At 37.2% G+C, this 18,601-nt stretch overlaps 1 protein-coding gene and 1 long non-coding RNA gene across 8 annotated transcripts in view; one reads left to right on the top strand and one right to left on the bottom strand.

Annotated features, from left to right (window-relative positions):
• The window catches only part of LOC127540920 (uncharacterized), a 99,997-nt gene extending 97,042 nt beyond the window's left edge, over positions 1-2,955 (bottom strand). For 5 of the 6 annotated variants that reach the window (XR_007948313.1, XR_007948311.1, XR_007948314.1 and 2 more), the window contains exon 1: positions 2,529-2,777. This is a non-coding gene — a long non-coding RNA (uncharacterized LOC127540920). Of the gene's footprint in view, positions 1-2,528; positions 2,778-2,816 lie in introns of those variants that run through there. The other variant, XR_007948312.1, reaches the window with a different exon arrangement.
• Positions 2,956-4,149: 1,194 nt separating this feature from the next.
• The window catches only part of PPP3CA (protein phosphatase 3 catalytic subunit alpha), a 365,964-nt gene continuing 351,512 nt past the window's right edge, over positions 4,150-18,601 (top strand). For both annotated transcript variants that reach the window (XM_051965901.1, XM_051965900.1), the window contains exon 1: positions 4,150-4,294. In XM_051965901.1, coding sequence (XP_051821861.1) covers positions 4,237-4,294 — 58 coding nt within the window. In that variant the 5' untranslated portion in view covers positions 4,150-4,236. The remainder of the gene's footprint in view (positions 4,295-18,601) is intronic.

The raw sequence follows: 18,601 nt of genomic DNA, 5'->3' as shown, positions 1-18,601 counted from the left end.
ATAATTTGATTTATTAAAGGAAAAATAAATAAATCACAAAAGGAAGAGTAGGAAAAACTGATTTAGGTTTAAATATTTGTATAAAGGGCATTGTGACTTTTAAGACGTTGCCTTGTTCCCTATTATGCCACTAGGGATATCCATCTACATCTGTGTGAGCCTTTATAGGGCATCCCACTAGCCATGCGTATGAACCATGAATGTGGAATAGTTTAACAGAAGAAAGAAAGAAATTGGTGAAGTGATTAGGATTCATAACTTGTTTCACACATTCCAAAATTAGGAGGTGATTTTGGAGGTACAGTGATCTAAAGTATATGCATAAAAGATGGGTCTTTATTTCCAAGCTATTTATCATGATGCTGTCCTAACATTCTAAGCCTTATAACCTAATCCAAAGGTAAAATGAAACATAGTATGGGAGAGAAAGAGAAAGATTTTGACAATCATTCAGATCCCAGACCTACCATTTATTACTTATATAACATCTTTAGTAATCTGTTTCTTCACCTGTAGGATTAGATCACTGATTTTCAAACTTTGTGATCTTGGGATCCCTTTAAGTTCTTAAACAAATATTGGTAGTACTAAAAATTTCTTGTTTACGTAGATTATATCTGCACATATTTACTATTTTAGACATTAACATAGAAACATTTTTTCAGAAACATGAAAACTGAAATATTTTATGTTGAATTCATTTAAACTAATAAGCTCATGACATGTTGACATAAATAACATTTCTATGAAAAATATTTTCCAATATTAAAAAAAAATGCTAGTGAAAAGAGTGATCTTACACACATTTTTTTTTTTTTTTTTTACAAATTTCTTTAATGCCTCATTTAATCAAAAGCAATTAGATTCTCAGGTTCTATAATCTATCTGGTTTGGAATTTATCTTTAAATATGTGCTAAAACCATCAACCCCCTACTGTAGAAGGGGATAATTTAAGTAGAATATTCCACTTCCAAAGAATACTGAATTTTGAATGCCCTGACCATCCCCCTATCCCCACCCCCCAAATCCCTAGTTGTAGCAAGAACGGTGCTAGCAATTCTAAATGGGTATTGTAGTTCTTCCTAGCGCAGGAATATTTTGTATGCCTTCAAATCTATTTACAAGGTTGATTCCAAGTAGACCTTCCCTCTCTCCCAAAATAAGAGTCATAAGTAGTCATGTGCCTCCTAAAGAAAGAATGACTAGACTTCATAATGAAGTCTGCCATATTTATTCATTTGTGGACTCACCATACTTGGCTTGCTGCATTTCCTTTCCTAAAACTTCAAGCTAAACTGATCAAATTAAAACATCTATTCATTGCCTATAATTTGCCAGATTTTATGTTTGGCTCTGGGGATATAAAAACAAAATGAGAAAATCCCTACTTCATGGGAGATAACATAAATAGAAGTGCATACAAAGTAAAAACAATGTAATTGAAAGAAGTCACTAGCAATTGTGAGATCAGAAAAGCTTTCATGAAGAAGGTGGTGAAGAAGATAAAGGAAATTAGTTATTTTAAGAAGTTAGCCTTTTTCCCCAAATACCATCCTCTAAAATAATTCTAAGTGTAACTCATACCTAGACCACCAGGCCTTTAAACTCTTTTGTTTGGTATGTCTTAGTCTCTAGTTTAATTAAAACCTATTTAATGTTTGCCATGTCATACTGTCAGATTCAAATGTGTAATTAATGGAATTTCTGATCTTATTTTATTCACTATTCTTACTACTATCTCAAGGTAGATGCAGCCTAACTATCAGTTTCCTTCCTTCCTATATCTTTTAATCTTTTTCCATGGATAGATCAGTGAAAGGGATATGTCCTTTATAATCCCTTAGTTTGATAGACAGCAAGGAGCAGCAATGGACTAAGAAGGGAATGTAAAAAGGATGCATTTTCAGGATGGAAATATAATAGTCTTTTCCACACAGTGGTGAGGGGTGCTTATATATGCTGATGGAGATGGATGCAGCAGGAAACACTACCAAATCTCATTTCCCCAACTCTAACTCAATTTCCTTGTGATGAAGGAGATTTTCCTGAATGATTGACAACAAAACTAGCGTTTGAATTCTACTTCTCTCTCTACTCTGATAAAGGAAAAAACCCCAGCTCTGTGACACATGTTGGAGCATCATTGATTGCTTGGTATTCTGCTAAGTTCTTGGAGCCAACTGTGGCCTTGGGGTTGTAGGGTTAGATATACACAGTAGCAATATAATAACAACAAGAACACTGTCATCACAAAACAACACACAAACACTAGCAAACCATGTAGAACATGGATTCCGTAGCACTAAAATAACTGGTTTATTCATCCATCTGAGAGCTTACCAACGGAGCAACCAGAGAAAGGTAGCTGGATTTCTTTCCTTCCATTCTCATTTTTGTACCCTTTTCTTTCTTTTCTCTCGCCTCTCCCTATTCTGTGCAGGAACACACACACACAGAGACACACAGACACACAGACACACAGACACACACACACACACACACATACACACACCATTTAGCTACTCACACTGCGGCTCAACCAAATGGGGAAAGCACAGTCGCAAAAGTAGAGGACAGGGTATATATTTGCACCGGATGGGCAGGCCTTCTCTCTCCACTGCCTTTGCGCTCCGATCCACCCCACTCTAGCCGTTCTTCTTCCTCTAAGCAGGCCTACAGGGTGAGTGACACCTGAGCAGGGACCTGGAGGTGGAGGCGGCAAGCTGGAAAGAGAAGGCGACAGATCGAGATGGAGAAAAAGAAGCGAAAGGGGTGGGGACAAGGAGCAAGAACAAGCAAAAGAGGAGGCTGCTACCTGACAGTGAGTGACAGTTCTTTGGAGCCAATACACTGACAGATCTAAGCTAAGGGAAGGAGAGTTTAGTGGGCGGGCTGAGAGAGAGAGAAAGAGGAGGGGGGAAAGGAAGGGAGGAGGGGGGGAAGGAAGGGAGGAGAAAGAGGAGGGGGAGGAAGAAGAGGAAGGGGGAGGAGGAGAAAGAGGAGGAGGAGGAAGAGGAGGGGGAGGAGGAGGAGGAGGAAGAGAAGGAGGAGGAGGAGGAGGAGGAGGCGGCAGCGGGCAGAGATAGAAGAGGTGGTCGTCCTATTGGTGGTAGTGGTGGCGGCGGCGGCGGCGGCGGCGGCGGAGGAGGAGGAGGAGGGAAGAGGAAGAAGAAGAAGAGGAGAAGGAGGAGGGTAGGTTGCGCCTGGACTGTGTATGTACAGCTTGGTTATGCCTCTGTGAGTGGAAAGGAGAAATCCTGGGAACCCGAGAAGGACAGGGAGAGAGAGAAAAAGACTTATCCAAAGGCGTTGGCAGACGAAGCAGCAGCCTGAGCAGCAGAAACAAGCAGCTAATGCAACAGCAGCAGGAGCTCAGGGTTGCAGTGAAGAAACATCAGCAGGAGCAGCTCAGAATTGCAGTGAAGAAACAGCAGCAGCAATCCCCGCCACCACTTAGCCTTGGGAAACCCAAGCTGTTTTGGCTTTGACATTTGCTACAGTGCTCTCTCCTCCCTCTTCTCTCTCCATGTGATTAAAAAAAAAAAAATCTTGCGTGTGTGTGTGTGTGTGTGTGTGTGTGTGTGTGTGTGTGTGTGTATGGGTATTTCCTTACACTGGCACCCAGTCTTCTGCACTGGGTGGGTGTTTCTGTGTGTAGCTTTCTTCCCCATACCCTTTCTCCAAGAATAAAAGAAAAGAAAGGCGTTATTTGAAAATAAATAAATAACATTTAAAACAACAACAAAAACAATCCTCAAACACCCCAGAGAAGAGGTGAACGACGAGGAGTGAAGGAGGAGAAGGAGGAGGAGGAGGAGGAGGAGGAGGAGGAGGAGGAGGAGGAGGAGGAGGAGGAGGAGGAGGAGGAGAGGAGGAGGAGGAGGAGGAGGTGAAGGAGGAGGAGGTGAAAAAGAAGGAGGAGGAGGAGGAGGAGGAGGAGGAGGAGGAGGAGGAGGAGGAACGCAGGCGAGAAGGCAGTAACTTTAAAGCCAGCCCAGAACTGAGAGCTACAGCCTAGTGGTTTGCAGCAGCGGCAACAGCGGTAGCGTCGTGTCTCCTCGAGAGTGTGTGTGTGCGTGTGTGTGTGTGTGTGTATGTGTGTGTGAGAGAGAGAACGAGCGAGAGTGTGTGTGTGCGCGCGCGCTTGTGTGTGTGTGTGTGTGTGTGTGAGTGTGTGTGTGAGTGTGTGCGTGCAATCGGACTAGCAGCGCGTAGCTCTCGTCCAGCTGCTGGAAATGTCCGAACACAAGGCAATTGATCCGAAGTTATCGACGACGGACAGGGTGGTAAAAGGTAAGTTGGCAGGGCACGAACACCCCAGTGTACCGCAGCAGGCAGCCTGGTGTGGGTTTCCTTCTCTCCACCTCCCTACCTCCCTCCCTCCCTGTTTTCCCTTTTCCTCTTCCCCGCGCCGCCGCCGCCGCCGCCGCCGCCGCGGTCCTTCTAGGATCTCCTGCAACCCTCCCACCTCCCCAGCCCCCTCCCCCTGGTACCTTCCTCCCCTGGTTCCCCCCTCCCAGCTTTGGATATTTTTATTTACTGGGGCGTCAGTTGTTAAATGGATGGGACGTGGGGAGGCGGAGGCGGAGGCGGAGGCTGGTGTGGGCGGCCGGCTAGGGGGCGGGGGGGGGTAGTGGGGGGTTGGTTGGTGGCTGGCAGGGTGTAGCTGCTGTGACAGAAATAGGAAGTGGGTGGCTGTAGCGCAGCCTTGCCATGGGATCGGGTTTATGCATTTTCTTTTTGTAGCGGGAGGGGTTGATTTATGGCTTTTTAAAAATTAATATGACATTTTTATTTGCTCGTGGGTTTCCACCGTCTTGCTCTGGAAGTATTTTCTCAGCAAGCTACATTGCAGCAATTCCCTGACGCCCCCCTCCCCTCCCCTTCCCTCCCCTCCCACCACCCAGTTCCTCCCACCCCCTTGGAAGTGACTGTACAGGACTCGCGAGAGGAGAGGGAAAGGGAGAGGTAGAGGGAGAGGGAGAGGGAGAGGGAGAGAGAGGGGGGGAGAGCCCCGGCTTCCTTAGTCGCTGGAGTGGAGGCGGAGGCTGGAGGTTGGTGACTGAGGACAAGCCTGCTGGGAGGAGGGGGTTAGGAACTGCCTCTGCTGGGAGCTGCGAGGAAAGCCCCGAGGTCCCGAGTCTCCCGCTGACTCCATGGGCCAGCCCACCGGCTTAGGGCCACCTCCCCCAAAATATCAAAATCACCTTCCTCCAAAAAAAAAAAAAAAAAAAAAAAAAAAAAGCCCGCCCACCCCACCCCACCAACAAGCTGTCATTGCTTAAGAGCTTTACTTGGCAAGTAGAAATATACGTGGAAATCTCTAGTGTGACAGTTGTAGCTACCCAGCCACTTTCCCCCACCTCTTCTGCCTTTTATCGAATCTAACGGGGTTCTCTCTCTCTCTCTCTCTCTCTCTCTCTCTCTCTCTCTCTCTCTCTCTGTTTCTCTCTCTCTCTCTCACACACACACACACAAACGCACACACACACACACACGTTAATAGATTTATGATGATTATCGCTTTTGGGTATGCTGCTAGGGTGCAAGGGGGAAAGGAAGAGAGGCAATGACAATTCGCAGCCTGCTTTCTCACTGGGGGAATGCACCGTCCTCTTCTTACCCACTGTGGGGGTAGAGGTGGGGGAGGGAGGGAGGAAAGCGAGTAGGAGCGGAAGAAACCGTCCAGGGAATCCTTGGAAGGATAAGACATTTAGCAAATTCATTCTAAGAGAGTGACGACCCCGCCCCCCTTCCCCCTCACCCTACTTGCAGAGAATCTGAATCTAGCTTCCTTGGGCCTGGGGGTACTGGGAAAACCGGCCTTTGGAACACTCCAGAATTAGATTGTTTGCTGATTTGAATGGTTGGGGTTTGGAGTTCAGTTTTGTTTTTGTTTTCCTTTTAACCTGAAAGGATATCCAATACACACTGGGCTTCAAATAAGGAAGCCCTGCAATAAAGCCTTGTATCCTATAATCATTTCTTTTTGTTGATAATTTGGGAATCTGTTTGAAAGTGAAGTATACCCAGAAAGAAAAAGCATTGTATGAATACAAGAAGATGGCAATCCTCAAACTAGTTTTGCTCTCATAATTTTCAAAATGATTCGTGTATGGGGAAGGGAGGGGGGGGGGAAGGCAACTATTGTGCCTTTTTTTTTTTTTAAACTGACCTTATTGGAATTTTTGTGGATGTTTGTATACTCCATTTCTGTATAAGTTCTTTATTCAGAGAACTTTTAAAGTATAGGAAAAGTCTGTAAGTAACTTAAAATGTGAATGCAGGTAAGAGACTTATATGTTCTCTCTGCAGGCTTTGGTTCCTATGGAAACATTAGTAAAGAACATTTTTAAGAACAGTTGTATGTATCATATAGCTATGTTATATCAGTTAACTATGTGTTGCTTCATGGTGATATACTGGATTAAAAAAAATATATCCTTTAATGAATATCAGAGGGTAATTAAGAGCTCCCTAAAGTTTGAGTTTGTTTCTATTTTTTAAAAAATATTTGATTGAACATCTTTCAAAGTCAAAATCAAGCCACTATTTTCATAGAACTTTAAAATCTTATGCTTATCACAGGAAACCTGATTTTGTATTTGATTGATATGTTTTTGTTGTTGTTTTTCTTTAGATCATTGCAAAAAATTACTTTAGTTACTGTAGTTAGCCATAGTTATGCTTTTTGGTAGGTATACTCCAAAAGATATGCTATTCTTGACTAAAAAAGAAATTGTAAGCATTTAAATCTTTTAAAAATTGCTTAATACAAGTCCTGGATATGATTTTTAGCATTTCTCTAAACATATTTCACATTTAGCTAAGGCCATCAAATTTTTATGAGATTATTTTTCCTAGGACAAAGACAAAAAAATTCCAAAGAAGGTATTGTATTTGCGAAAATGTACTGAATTCTTATTAAACTTTGGCTTTTCTATAGGGTACGTTATGTGTAAAACTTTTTCTTGAGAGTCCTAGATGTATTTAGTCATTAGGCCATGATTGTCAGTTACATAATAAAGAATGTAGAGAATTATTATGCATGTATAACCAGCTAGAAGGAAAAGGAGAAGGGGCAGGGGCCAGGGGCCAGGGGAAGAGACGGAGAGAGAGACTAACAGAGTTTGGGAGATGAAGGTTCAAGGCCAAACCTACCTATTTGCCCATGTGTACTCTTTCACTGTACTGAGGAAGCATTTCAGATGATTTAGATGAGTTGTTCAATCATGATATTATAAGTTAGATTTTCCTCCCCTTCAAAAAATATTTTATGCAATATTTAGCAGTATTTCAGTATTGATCTGGGAGAGTAACTTGTGAGTATTTTGTCAGGCCTAAAGCATATCTACCCATTTTATTTTATTTTCTGTAAACTAAGCTGATTTTATATATTTAATGTGTTATTCAGAAACATAAAAGGGCTTAATTGTGATTTTGTTTGGAGTAATAAGATGTTATCCCTCTGGAGAGTAAGGTTAACAATTCACAATGCAGTGTTTTCTTTGAGGTGTGCTGCATGTATTACTGTGGATCCAGAGAATTGATCTTCTTTCTAAAACTTATACATTTAAGGGAACAATGATGGTAGTGGAGAGTTGAACAATTCTTTAAAACATTTTAGAAAGCTGATACAAATGGAAATGAAAATATTTAAATTTTTCTTTGGTATAAAAAACTTTGAGAATTATAGTTTCTGATTTTTTAAGGGAGAAAATCTTCATAGTATAGTTATTTGTTACATTTGAATTTTGAAATTTAGAAATATCGTTTGGCTGTTTCTTGTTATGATTTTATTAGAAGAAACACATTACCAGACATATTGGGATAAGGAGAGTTAAAATTGTAAAGGAGGTTAGAACAAGGGAGGGAGGTACTAAGCTTCCATGGCCACCCCACAGCCCATCAAAGTGGTGCCCCCATAGTGTCCAGCCTAACTCCTAATTCTTTCTTGATTATTTTCCATTAATTAAAACTTTGGCCTATGTAACATGACCTTAGGATCTTGAGTTCTGCCAGATGACAGTTAGCTAATTAAATAATCTAATTGGTACTAATAGGTGTTGATGCTTTAATCTTCCCAGGTGTCATACATTTTAACACGGACCTTCTGGAGACAATGCTTTAATCCAAAGGACTAATTCTAATGGAGGCAGTTCCTGTTATTTCAGCAGGAAAATAGTTTAGTTGATAATGTTTCAGAGTACTTTAAAATATTGTGCAAGCATCAACCTTGACTACAGGCATACAAAATGACAAAAGATACATTCTTTCTCATCTGATATAGAAAAGTTGCAGATATAAGATATGTATTAGCAGGGTATCACAAAAATCTTAATGCGATTTGAAGTTAGTCTTAAATATAGTCTTATGATGGCACTAACACTTTTGGGACACCTAGTATAAATTGATTAGGAAACATTTATAAGACAACCTCTACAACAAAAATGTTTATGTAAGGTGCTGTGGATTTTGCAGCTAAACCAGTATTTTATGGCTAATTTAAAAAAATGATAGACTAAATCGAATATAACATAAGTTATGATGTTTACAATTAGTTGAAATTGGGTATATAATGCTACATATTTTAATAGGGGAGAGGAGATTGATTGGAATAACTGTGTTTTACTTTTTTTTTTCCTGTCAAAACTACTTAAATGCATCTTGTGCATAGTTGTGTTACAAAAAAGCAAACTGTTCAAATTTGTAATAATTCAACAAGTCCTATCTTTTGTACTATCTATGCAGAAAAGATTTTTAAATGAAATTAGTCCAGTATATTAGATTATTGAGATGAGGTTTAGTGTACTTGGGAACAAACTGTTATAAGGGCCTGAGTACTCTTGTTTTCATGTCCTTGAAGGCTGATAATTATGGAGAGCCTTATCTAGTCATTATGTAGACCACCTACTCAGAAACACTAGAAGTTCACTTACTGGATTTGGTTTAAAAATATCTTATAATTTTGACTTTTCAGGAATTCAAATTAGTCTTTGGTCTCAGTTCCTTGATCTTAATATGGTTTTACTGTATCTTGACTGTAACCCTTGGCTTTTTCACACACACACACACACACACACACACACACACACACACACACACAAAACTTTTTCAAAAGCTTTTCTAGGATATGATTTAATACCAGTTAATGAGAATGAAGTTTTAAATAGATCTTTGCATTTATAAGTATCACATTTATGTTTTTTATGCTATTTGAATGCACTTTTACTAATTTTAATACTATGTTTATCTTTTCTTATCTGTAATAAGTCAGTTAGGTATAAAGTAGCCAGTGGAACTAATTATAAAACCAAATAGAATCAATTGTATCTTGAAATGACCTAAATGGGGGGGAGGGGAGAGGAGAGAAGGTGATCACCTTTTGATGAGTTTGTTTATATTTAACTTTTGAAAGTTCTATGAAAATTTTATTTTACATCTTCATTGGTTTAATTAATCACATAGACTTGGGGCTATATCAGTGGAATCATCCAGGGCAATGCAACACATACATAAAACTTTCTAGTATATTTAACAAAGATATAGTTTTTTGTCATAGGAAACCTCTCCATAGTCATATCAATCCCACCTCCTCTGTGTTTTAATACAATTAAGGAAATGGTGGTGGAAAGTTAAATTGCCCTCAGTGACACAAGTCAAAGGTAGACTGGGACCAGAATACCTATTTCCAAAGCTAATTCCCTTTTCTAGGAGTCAAGCTACACTTGCCTCTTTGTAAATATATTTAAAATGTATTTTTGAAAGACTCCTTCAGGTATTTATTTTGTCTAGCTTTCTTCATATAGAAAGAAATAATTTGGAAAGTATAATTTTATTTCTCCCCAAATCTCACAGAAAAGAAAGTCTTGAACTTTAATCAGATTTACTACAAGTATAAGACACCCTAAAGAAGTAACTGAAAATGGATAGTTTTTTTTTAATCAGTTCACTAATACATAGAACATTTCTTTAGCATTCTTTATGTACCAGGCACTGCTAAAGCTGAGAATACAAAAGCAAGATGGTTCTCTTCCTCAAAGAGGAATGGTAGGGGAAGAAAAAATATAAAAGGATTACCAGGAGAAGGAGGTGAAAGAGGGAAAACTTGCCCAAATGGGCAAGACAGCTTATGGAGAGGTTGAAAAGAATAGATTGAAGGTGATATGACTGGGACATCTCAAGATAAGGTGATCTGGACTAAGAACTCATCCATCAGTAATCAAGGTAATATCCATAAGTGGGCAAAGCTGCTATCAGGGATGGAACAGAGTATGAGATGGAACAGAGAAGGAACAGAGAACAGCTAATTTCAGAATGTACTGAAAATGAAATGATTATTGTAACTCAACACAATGCAACACTTATTATCTTGCCAAGAAATCTATCCTAGAAGGTAAGGAGAAGATAAATCCCAAACAATTAGATCAAATTTCTTTTAGCTCTACCTCCTCCATGAAGCCTTCCATATGTCAATCCAAAACAGAAATGTATCCAATTTCTGAACTCCTAATAGCACTATTTGTCTCTACCATTTGTTCCAAGTATTAAGAGATGAAAGATGTTACTTGCTTCAAGGACCTTAAAATGTACTGACACACAAACTTTCTTATGTGATTATCTTTTTATGTATATGATCATAGAAATGATACTATATTAAAATTTAAGATAACAAAGGTTTAACATTGGTTTGCTTTCTAAATTTCAACACTTCTCTTAACCTCTCTGGAATTCAGTTTCTTGACCTGTAAAGTGAACAGATTGAATTACATGAATGAAGGAAGAAATAAAAAAGTATTTTTAAATACTGATTTTGTGACAAATAGACTGTTGTTCTTTGGTTTCCATGAGGACTGTGATATCAGAGAGACAGGACTATGACATGTAAGTGAATTGGATTTAAGTGAGGGAGGTCTGTGAAAGGTTACTTGCCTCACTTTCCCCTCCAGAGGCATTTGGGTCCAGTGGCCAGATATAGGTCAGGACAACTGGAAATGGCCCTGAATGAAATGGGAGCCCTTGGCCTTTTTAAGCAAAGGTCTTCAATTGGTCTCAATTAGGCTGAGACTTCACCCAGTTCAGTTATTATGGCTATGTAGCCATAATGTAGCAAAGAATCTCTTCTTTCATCTAGTCAAAAAAAAAAAAAAAGTCTAAATAAATAAATGAGTGAATCTGAGAGGGGGAAGACCCTCAGGATTTCTGGCTCAAGCAAAGCTGAAATGATTGCTGTCTACATTCAATCTGAGTCAATCAGGACCCAAACAAAGACCAAATGGGACTTGGCCTAGGACCTATTGGTGGCCAATTTATGAGAATCAGATTGGTTTTGATTTAAGACATGGAACTTAAGAAATCTAGCTAGATGCTTTTAAGAACATGTAGACAGAGAGAAGAAAGGGAAAGGAAGAGGAAAAGAAAGAAGGAAGGAAGGAGGGAGGGAGAAAAGGAAGTAAGGAAGTGAGAAACATGTGATAAAGAGGGCAACTAAATAGTGAAGTGGATAGAGGCTGAACATGGAGTCAGGAAGATTCATCTTCCTAAGTTCAAATCTAGCCTCATATACTTATCAATTGTGTAATTGTGAACAAATCACTTAATACTTTGCTTCAATTTCCTCACCTATAAATTGTGCTGGAGAAGGAAATGACAATCACACCAGTATCTTTGCCAAGATAACCCCAAATGGGTCTGACAAAGAGTCAGATGCTTTTGACATGTCTGAACAACAGCAGCAAAATATGACAAGCACTGTGCTCCAGGATTACAAATAGAAAAAAGCACAAGCCATCTCTAAGACCCATCCCAATACAATCCTATATACATTTCACGTTCACAATGAAATGGTAGTGGTTCATCCTATTGATGTTTTATATAGTGCTTTCCTACCATAGTTCTGTACCACTACTATCATTCCCCAGTTTCTATTCAATCAATGACTATTGATTGATTGAATGAATGAATGAATGTTTTTTTTTCCCCCTCAATAGTATTTTACTCTTTCAAATGACATGTAAAGATAGATTTCAATGTTTGTTTTTGTGAGATTCTGAGTTCCAATTTTTTTCTCCCTTCCTCCCTTACCTTCCTCCTTCCCAAGATAGCAAGCATGTCTAGGCCTCTATTTTGACGTCATAATTTGACTAGGTAGCATCTAAGTTTCCTTCCAGGTCTAAAACTGTGATCCTTGGATCTCACTTTTTTTTTTTAATGATTAAGGAAGAGGCAGTAATGGATGGACATCAATGTTGGTTCTGTGGAATTGGATTTTATTTTTAATTGTCAGCATAATAGGTAAAATAAGCCTCTTTGATATTTTTCTTCTCCATTTTCACTATCTACCTGGCAGGATTAGTGTGAGACCTAATAATACTAAAGTAATTGCTTCATAAAGCATAAAACTGTGTAAAATCAGTTATTTATATGTAACATGTATATATGTGTATATGTACACAAATAAATATATGTGCATATATTTACATATATGCCTACATGGATATAATCCTAGCATTATTACAGTTGGAAATATAGGTAAACTAACAATTTGCACATTTATGCAAAAAATCAAATTAATATTAAGGAACATTTTTAGAGTGGATATGTTAGATGTCATGCAGATTTACTCCTTGTTCCTCACCCTGGTGTATGCCAGCTTCACCTTCTTGATCCCTTGTGAGTACCAACAAACTGGAGGAGGTGAACTTAGCAGGTGAACAAGGAATAGATTGATCGAGTCTATTAAATTGGTAGCCTTTGCCCTGCCATTTATGGTTGTTGTTTTTAGGAGTTGTCCTTTCCATTGGAATCCCACACTGATATGCAGATTTATTATGAGGCCTAGACCTAGACCAGTGTGTGGCTTTTTATCTTCCCCTGAGGGAATAAATGATGATTGTAAGAGAACTACTCAAAAGGGCATTGGTTTCTGTTTTGACACAAAAGATCATTGTACTTGATTTTATGTACAACTTTGTGAGGGTCAGCTCAATGTAGATACTTTCTTCCCCTTCACCAAATATTAGCACCTATGAGAAGAGGATGCCACCCCAGTCTCCAATACTCACACAATTATTCTCCAAGCACTCTTACATTGTTCCCACCCCAGCCAAGTTGGTGGGCTGGTATTTGTGCGGCTGTTGCAGTAGGTATATTGAATCATTTTATAAGGTGGAAATAAAAGGTAGAAAAATTGAATAAATTATTGTGTAAGTAATTGGTATGAATTGGCCATTAGTTAGGAAGTGGACATTTAAAAGGCATATCCAGACTTATACCCATCTGCCATAGGTGTTGATAAGGTAGGGGATTTTTCATTTCTACTCTCCTTCCAAATAGTTGTATCCACGAAGCTATTCTCTCTATTTCCCTTCTTGTTCCCTCTGTTAAACCAGGTACAAAGATTGATTTGTGTCCAGCATCTGAAGACATGTAAAATTTGTACAAAGATATCTTCTATGAAAATTATTTATAATCTGTAGACTTACTACCTGGGAAATGTCTTATGATGTAAAATCCCCATCCTTTGGGCTGTGGGATTTGGTGGAGGTTTTTTGTTTGTTTGTTTGTTTGTTTATTTTCTGGATTTTTTGTTTTGTTTTCTTCAGATAAACCTAATCTTAAAAAAAAGAAAAAAAAAAAAAGATGCCATGCCAACTTATCCTGGTGGTGTGAAGGTTGTGTTTTCTTAGGGGTGTGCTGATAAATGTTTAAGAAGAGGTGGTTTTTTTTGTTTTCTTTTTTTGTTGTTTTTTTTAATGGCAAATTGTGTTAGGGACACATTTATAAGTTAAATTTGCATTGCTAACATTTTCTCTATAATTCCTAGATTTGAGATATCCAGTTCCCAAAGGGAAGCAGGAAAAACATGGGGCCAGTAAAACTCTTGAGTGCTACTGGAATAAGATTAAATCTCTTTGGAAAATGTTTAATACATAAAAATGTAACACAATGTAGATAATGTTAATTTGTGGTTTTCTAAGCCAATATACAGGTCCACAGGATTAGACAATGAAAAAACAATAAACAGAGAATGTGTAGTATTGTTGTTTTTTTGAGGCATAAATATACTGAAAATTTGACAAGTCACTTCTGCCAAAGCCAGTAGGATCTGATTCTAGCACACCCTTGTTCATACATACATCCTTATATACAGTACAGAGGTAGATACTGTTTATTGAGATGTAACCTAGAATACAGTCAAATTTCAAAGTGCCATTATGATTTTTAAAAGCACATTATAACTAATTAAGCTTTAGTGTTTAATGTATGTTTTTTTCAACAATATGATAATTATTTGGCATATATGGTAACCTTATTAATCAGAGTATTTGGTAAATTAGAATGATTTATTTTCCAGCCTTGCCAGCCAATAGAAGATTTACTATTATTTTATATGATAATCCAATTGTTCTGGGCCAAGTTTTGAAGTTTAGTCATGATGACTAGTCTATTTTACAGTTCAATCTAGCCCTATTACGTTTCACTTATTAACTTGAAATTGAGAAGGAAAGTCATACAGCTTTCTTTGACTTGTTGTATTTCTAACTAAGTTCTTTAACTTCTGGGATGAAGAAAAGATAAGTTTATTATTTTATTATTTGTTTTATATTAACCTAGGATAGGGATGGACTTGCATCTTCCTTCTGACTTTCCCAGCTTCTTTTAAGTCCCAGCTATATATCAATTTCTATAAGAAGCCTCATCTAATCCCCATTAATGCTGGTGCTTTTTTTCTGTTGATTATCTCCAATGTATTCTGCATATATATTGTTTGTACACAGTCATTTGGATATTGTTTCTTCTGTTGCAATGTGGCACTTCCCCCCCCCCCCTTTCTTTGCATCCCTACCCCTTAGCTCAGTGTTTCACACATAATGGGATTTTAATTAATGTTTATTGATTAAACCCAGATGAGGGAACTCCTTCTACCAATGGGCCTCTGTATCTCCTCTGTAACCAACAATCATTGTCAGAAATCCCTTTGCCTCTCTCCACCTCTGTTCCTAATAGCACCTACCTTCCAGGTTTGTTGTGAGATTAAACTGAAATACTTTATAATGCTCTGAAAACCTTAAAATAATATACAAATACTATTACCATTGTTACCAATAGGGTTAAAGCATGTCCCAGAATACTGAGAGATTGAATGACTTGGCCACCATAACACAATCAGTTTGTGACAAGAGATGAGAGTTGAACCTATTTTGTCATGGCTTCAAAACTACTTTTCTATCTACTAAACCAGGCTGCTTTTCTTAATAGCTTATACATTTTAATTGCATATACAGTTATCCCTTCAACATAGTGACTTTCCCCATTACAGTTTCAACATGTTGCAGGTCAGCATAAGAAATTAAATGGAAATTTTGGAGTTTTATAGAAGCTGCAGATTACATGCTAACGCAAGCAGATAACACAGAAAAAGCTTGGAAACGCAGAAATGCATAAAATATATGTATAGTATGGTATAATGTCAACATTTTTTCTTTTAACGCATGTATATACACACACACAAATTTTACAATAAAGTTGTTAAACACTCCATAGAAGAAAAAGAAAAAAAAAAATCTTTTCTCTGGTATAGAGGGAGAGCCAAAACATTTAATACAAGTTTTTCAGACCTCATGATCTGTACTCCTAATCCTTGTCTTCCCCAACTCCTGTGAATAACTGTACAATTATTTCTTCCTTCTACTCAAGTTCAGCATGCCAATCAGAGAATTGTATAATCTCAAGGTTTTCCTTTCAGAACTTCAGGGTTTAGGTTTCCAAATCTATCCTTCTACCCAAGATAGGAATTCTATAGACAGTATCCCAAACCAACTGTAATAAATTTCTGATTGAATATTTCTAGTAATCACATAAGAAGTTTATTACTTTTCAAGAATAGCGATTCAATTTGTGTCTGATGTTCTTCTTCTGGAAGTTATTTCTCAAACTGGACAAAAATCTACTTCTTTCATTTCTATCTAATCTTCTATATAACAGCTATCTTAAGTCAGCTCTCAAGTTATTCTGACAACTCTATTCTGAGCATTTTCCATTCCTTTAAGTGGTCTTTTTATGGAATAGACTTCCTTATGATCTACATAATTCTCTCCTAGAGAAATTCCATTTTATTCATTTTATAGCCAGAAAATGAATACAATATTTAAAATGTGGTCTGATGAATGTGGAGTACATTGAGATCACAACTTCTGTTGATTTGGAAATTTCTATTATTTGGACTTCTATTAATATAGTTCATAATTGCATTAACTTTTTTTTTTTTCGTAGCTATGTCACACAAACTGATATTGAACTTGTAAAGAGCTTACCAGGCTTATTTTCATATAAACTGATGTTTTTCTTTGGCCTGTGTTTATGCAGATTTCTTATCCCACAGTAAGAATTTACGTTTCTTCCTGTTAAATGTCACTTTCTTCGTTTCAACCCATTCTTCAGTAGGTTAACATTTTATTTCCATTTTAATTGATGAGATTATTTCGTACATTAGAATCCCTTCAAACAATTATTATGTCTGAATTTGATCACTATAGTCTTTCCTAAGTCATGTAACCCTGTAATCAACAAGGATTTAAAATTAGCATAATGGAGAAATTCATGGAGGATATGGCTATGCTGAATGTAGTGTAAACATGATGAGGTAGAATGTGATCAAAAAAATGTTTCATCCAAAAAAAAAAAAAAAAAAAAGATGGTGGCAAGTCTGAGGAATTATTTACATGATATCTTTGCCATGTCAAGAGAACTTAAAAGGGGCTTCACCCTTGTCTCTACCTCTTGTAGTAAATTTTAGGGAGGAAATACAAAGAATGGGCTGGGATGGATAAGTTCTGATATAAATCATGGGAGTAGGTTCTTAAATTAATAAAATAAGTTCATTGGAATGTTAGAGTATTAGATTTTGATATCCTTGCTTTTTGGTTTTGAAAGAAGTAGCTTCCATTTAAGTCTTTCAATATATAAAATGAAAATATTATCCATTTATTCAAATAATGTTAAAATAATGACATTCTTGAAAGAAACCATGCCTTTGGTACAAAGCTCTCTTAGTTTTTTATTGTTTAGTGACATTTGATAGACTATTTAGGCATCATAAAGACAATATAGAATAAATCCAAGTCTGAGAACTGATTTTGAATTTAAATCAAAGTTTGATAAATTTCTATATTAAATGTCAAAAATTACAATGTATCATAGACCTCTATATATCTTTGTTTATTTTATTTTTTTCCAGTTGTCCAATTATTACTGAAAGTGATTGCTTCCAAGAGAACATAATAGTAGTGACAACATGGGCCACTAGAGCTGGATAATTATTATTTTTTTTTTTACTTTTAATAGTATCTTATTTTTTCCAAATGCAAGCAAAAATAGTTTTCTGTATTCACCTTTACAAAACTTTGTGTTATAAGTGTTTCTCCCTTTCTCTTCCCTTTCCCCCTCTCCAAGATAGCACACAATTCTATAAAGGTTAAAAAAGTACAATTCTAAACATATTTCATATTCATCATGCTATGCAAGAAAAATGAGATCAAAAGGAGAAAAAACAAGAAAAAAAAGCAAATCAACAACAATCACAGAAAGGTGGAAATATTAAAATATTATACTTTGATCTATATTCAGGCTCCATAGTTCTAATCTCTGGATGTGGATGGCATTTTCCATCACAAGTCTATTGAAGATGTTTTGAATCTCCTTATGGTTGAAAAGAGCCAAGACCATCAAAAGTTGATCATCATATAGTCTTGTTGCTATGCTTGTTTCTGCTCACTTCACTTAGGATCAGTTCATGGAAATCTTCCCAGGCTTTTCTGAACCCTTTCTGCTCATCATTTCTTATGGAATAATAATATTCCATTACATTCATATACTATAACCTATTCAGCCATTCCTCAACTAATGGGCATCCACTCCATTTCCAGCTCCTTGCTACTACAAAAAGGACTGCTATAAACATTTTTGCACATATGGGTTCTTTCCCCTCTTTTATGATCTCTTTGTTGTAGACCCAGTAGAAACACTGCTGGATCAAAGATGCACAGAGTGAAAATTTTGTACAATTCCAAATTACTTTCTCGAATGGTTGGATCATTTTCCAACTCCACCAACGATGGATTTCTTAGGAGATGGGGAGCCTCAGACAACACATTTAATATTTCCCTCATTCTCAGTTTCCTCTTCTGGAAAAGAGAGATAAAAACAAATGTACTATCTCCTTTACAGAATTGTTGGGAGGGGAAAATAAGATTTGAAGAAATTTTGAAACATGCTATACAAATGTAAGATTTTTTTTTAGCATATTTAAGTAACATTTGTGTTAGTTACTTATATATTTGCTGAAATAAAGTACAAATTCTGAACTGCTTCCCCATCCTCCCAAAAGCAAAACAAAAAACAAAAAACAAAAACACCAAAAGTCGGCCCTTGTAAAGGTTCTGTGACTTGTCTAAGTAAAAAAAGGAAAACTAAAATTGCATCCTAACTAGTTTCTCTTTATTTTAACACTTTAAGGTCTTTTAAAATTAATGCTAATTTTTGTCACCAGAGAAAATAAAGAAAGCCACAAATTTCTAAAGTAAGGTCACTTCAAGGAGA

The sequence above is a fragment of the Antechinus flavipes genome, chromosome 6 (genome assembly GCF_016432865.1).
Source record: "Antechinus flavipes isolate AdamAnt ecotype Samford, QLD, Australia chromosome 6, AdamAnt_v2, whole genome shotgun sequence".
NCBI classification, from domain to species: Eukaryota; Metazoa; Chordata; class Mammalia; order Dasyuromorphia; family Dasyuridae; genus Antechinus; species Antechinus flavipes.
This window is presented reverse-complemented; position numbering and strand designations above follow the sequence as displayed.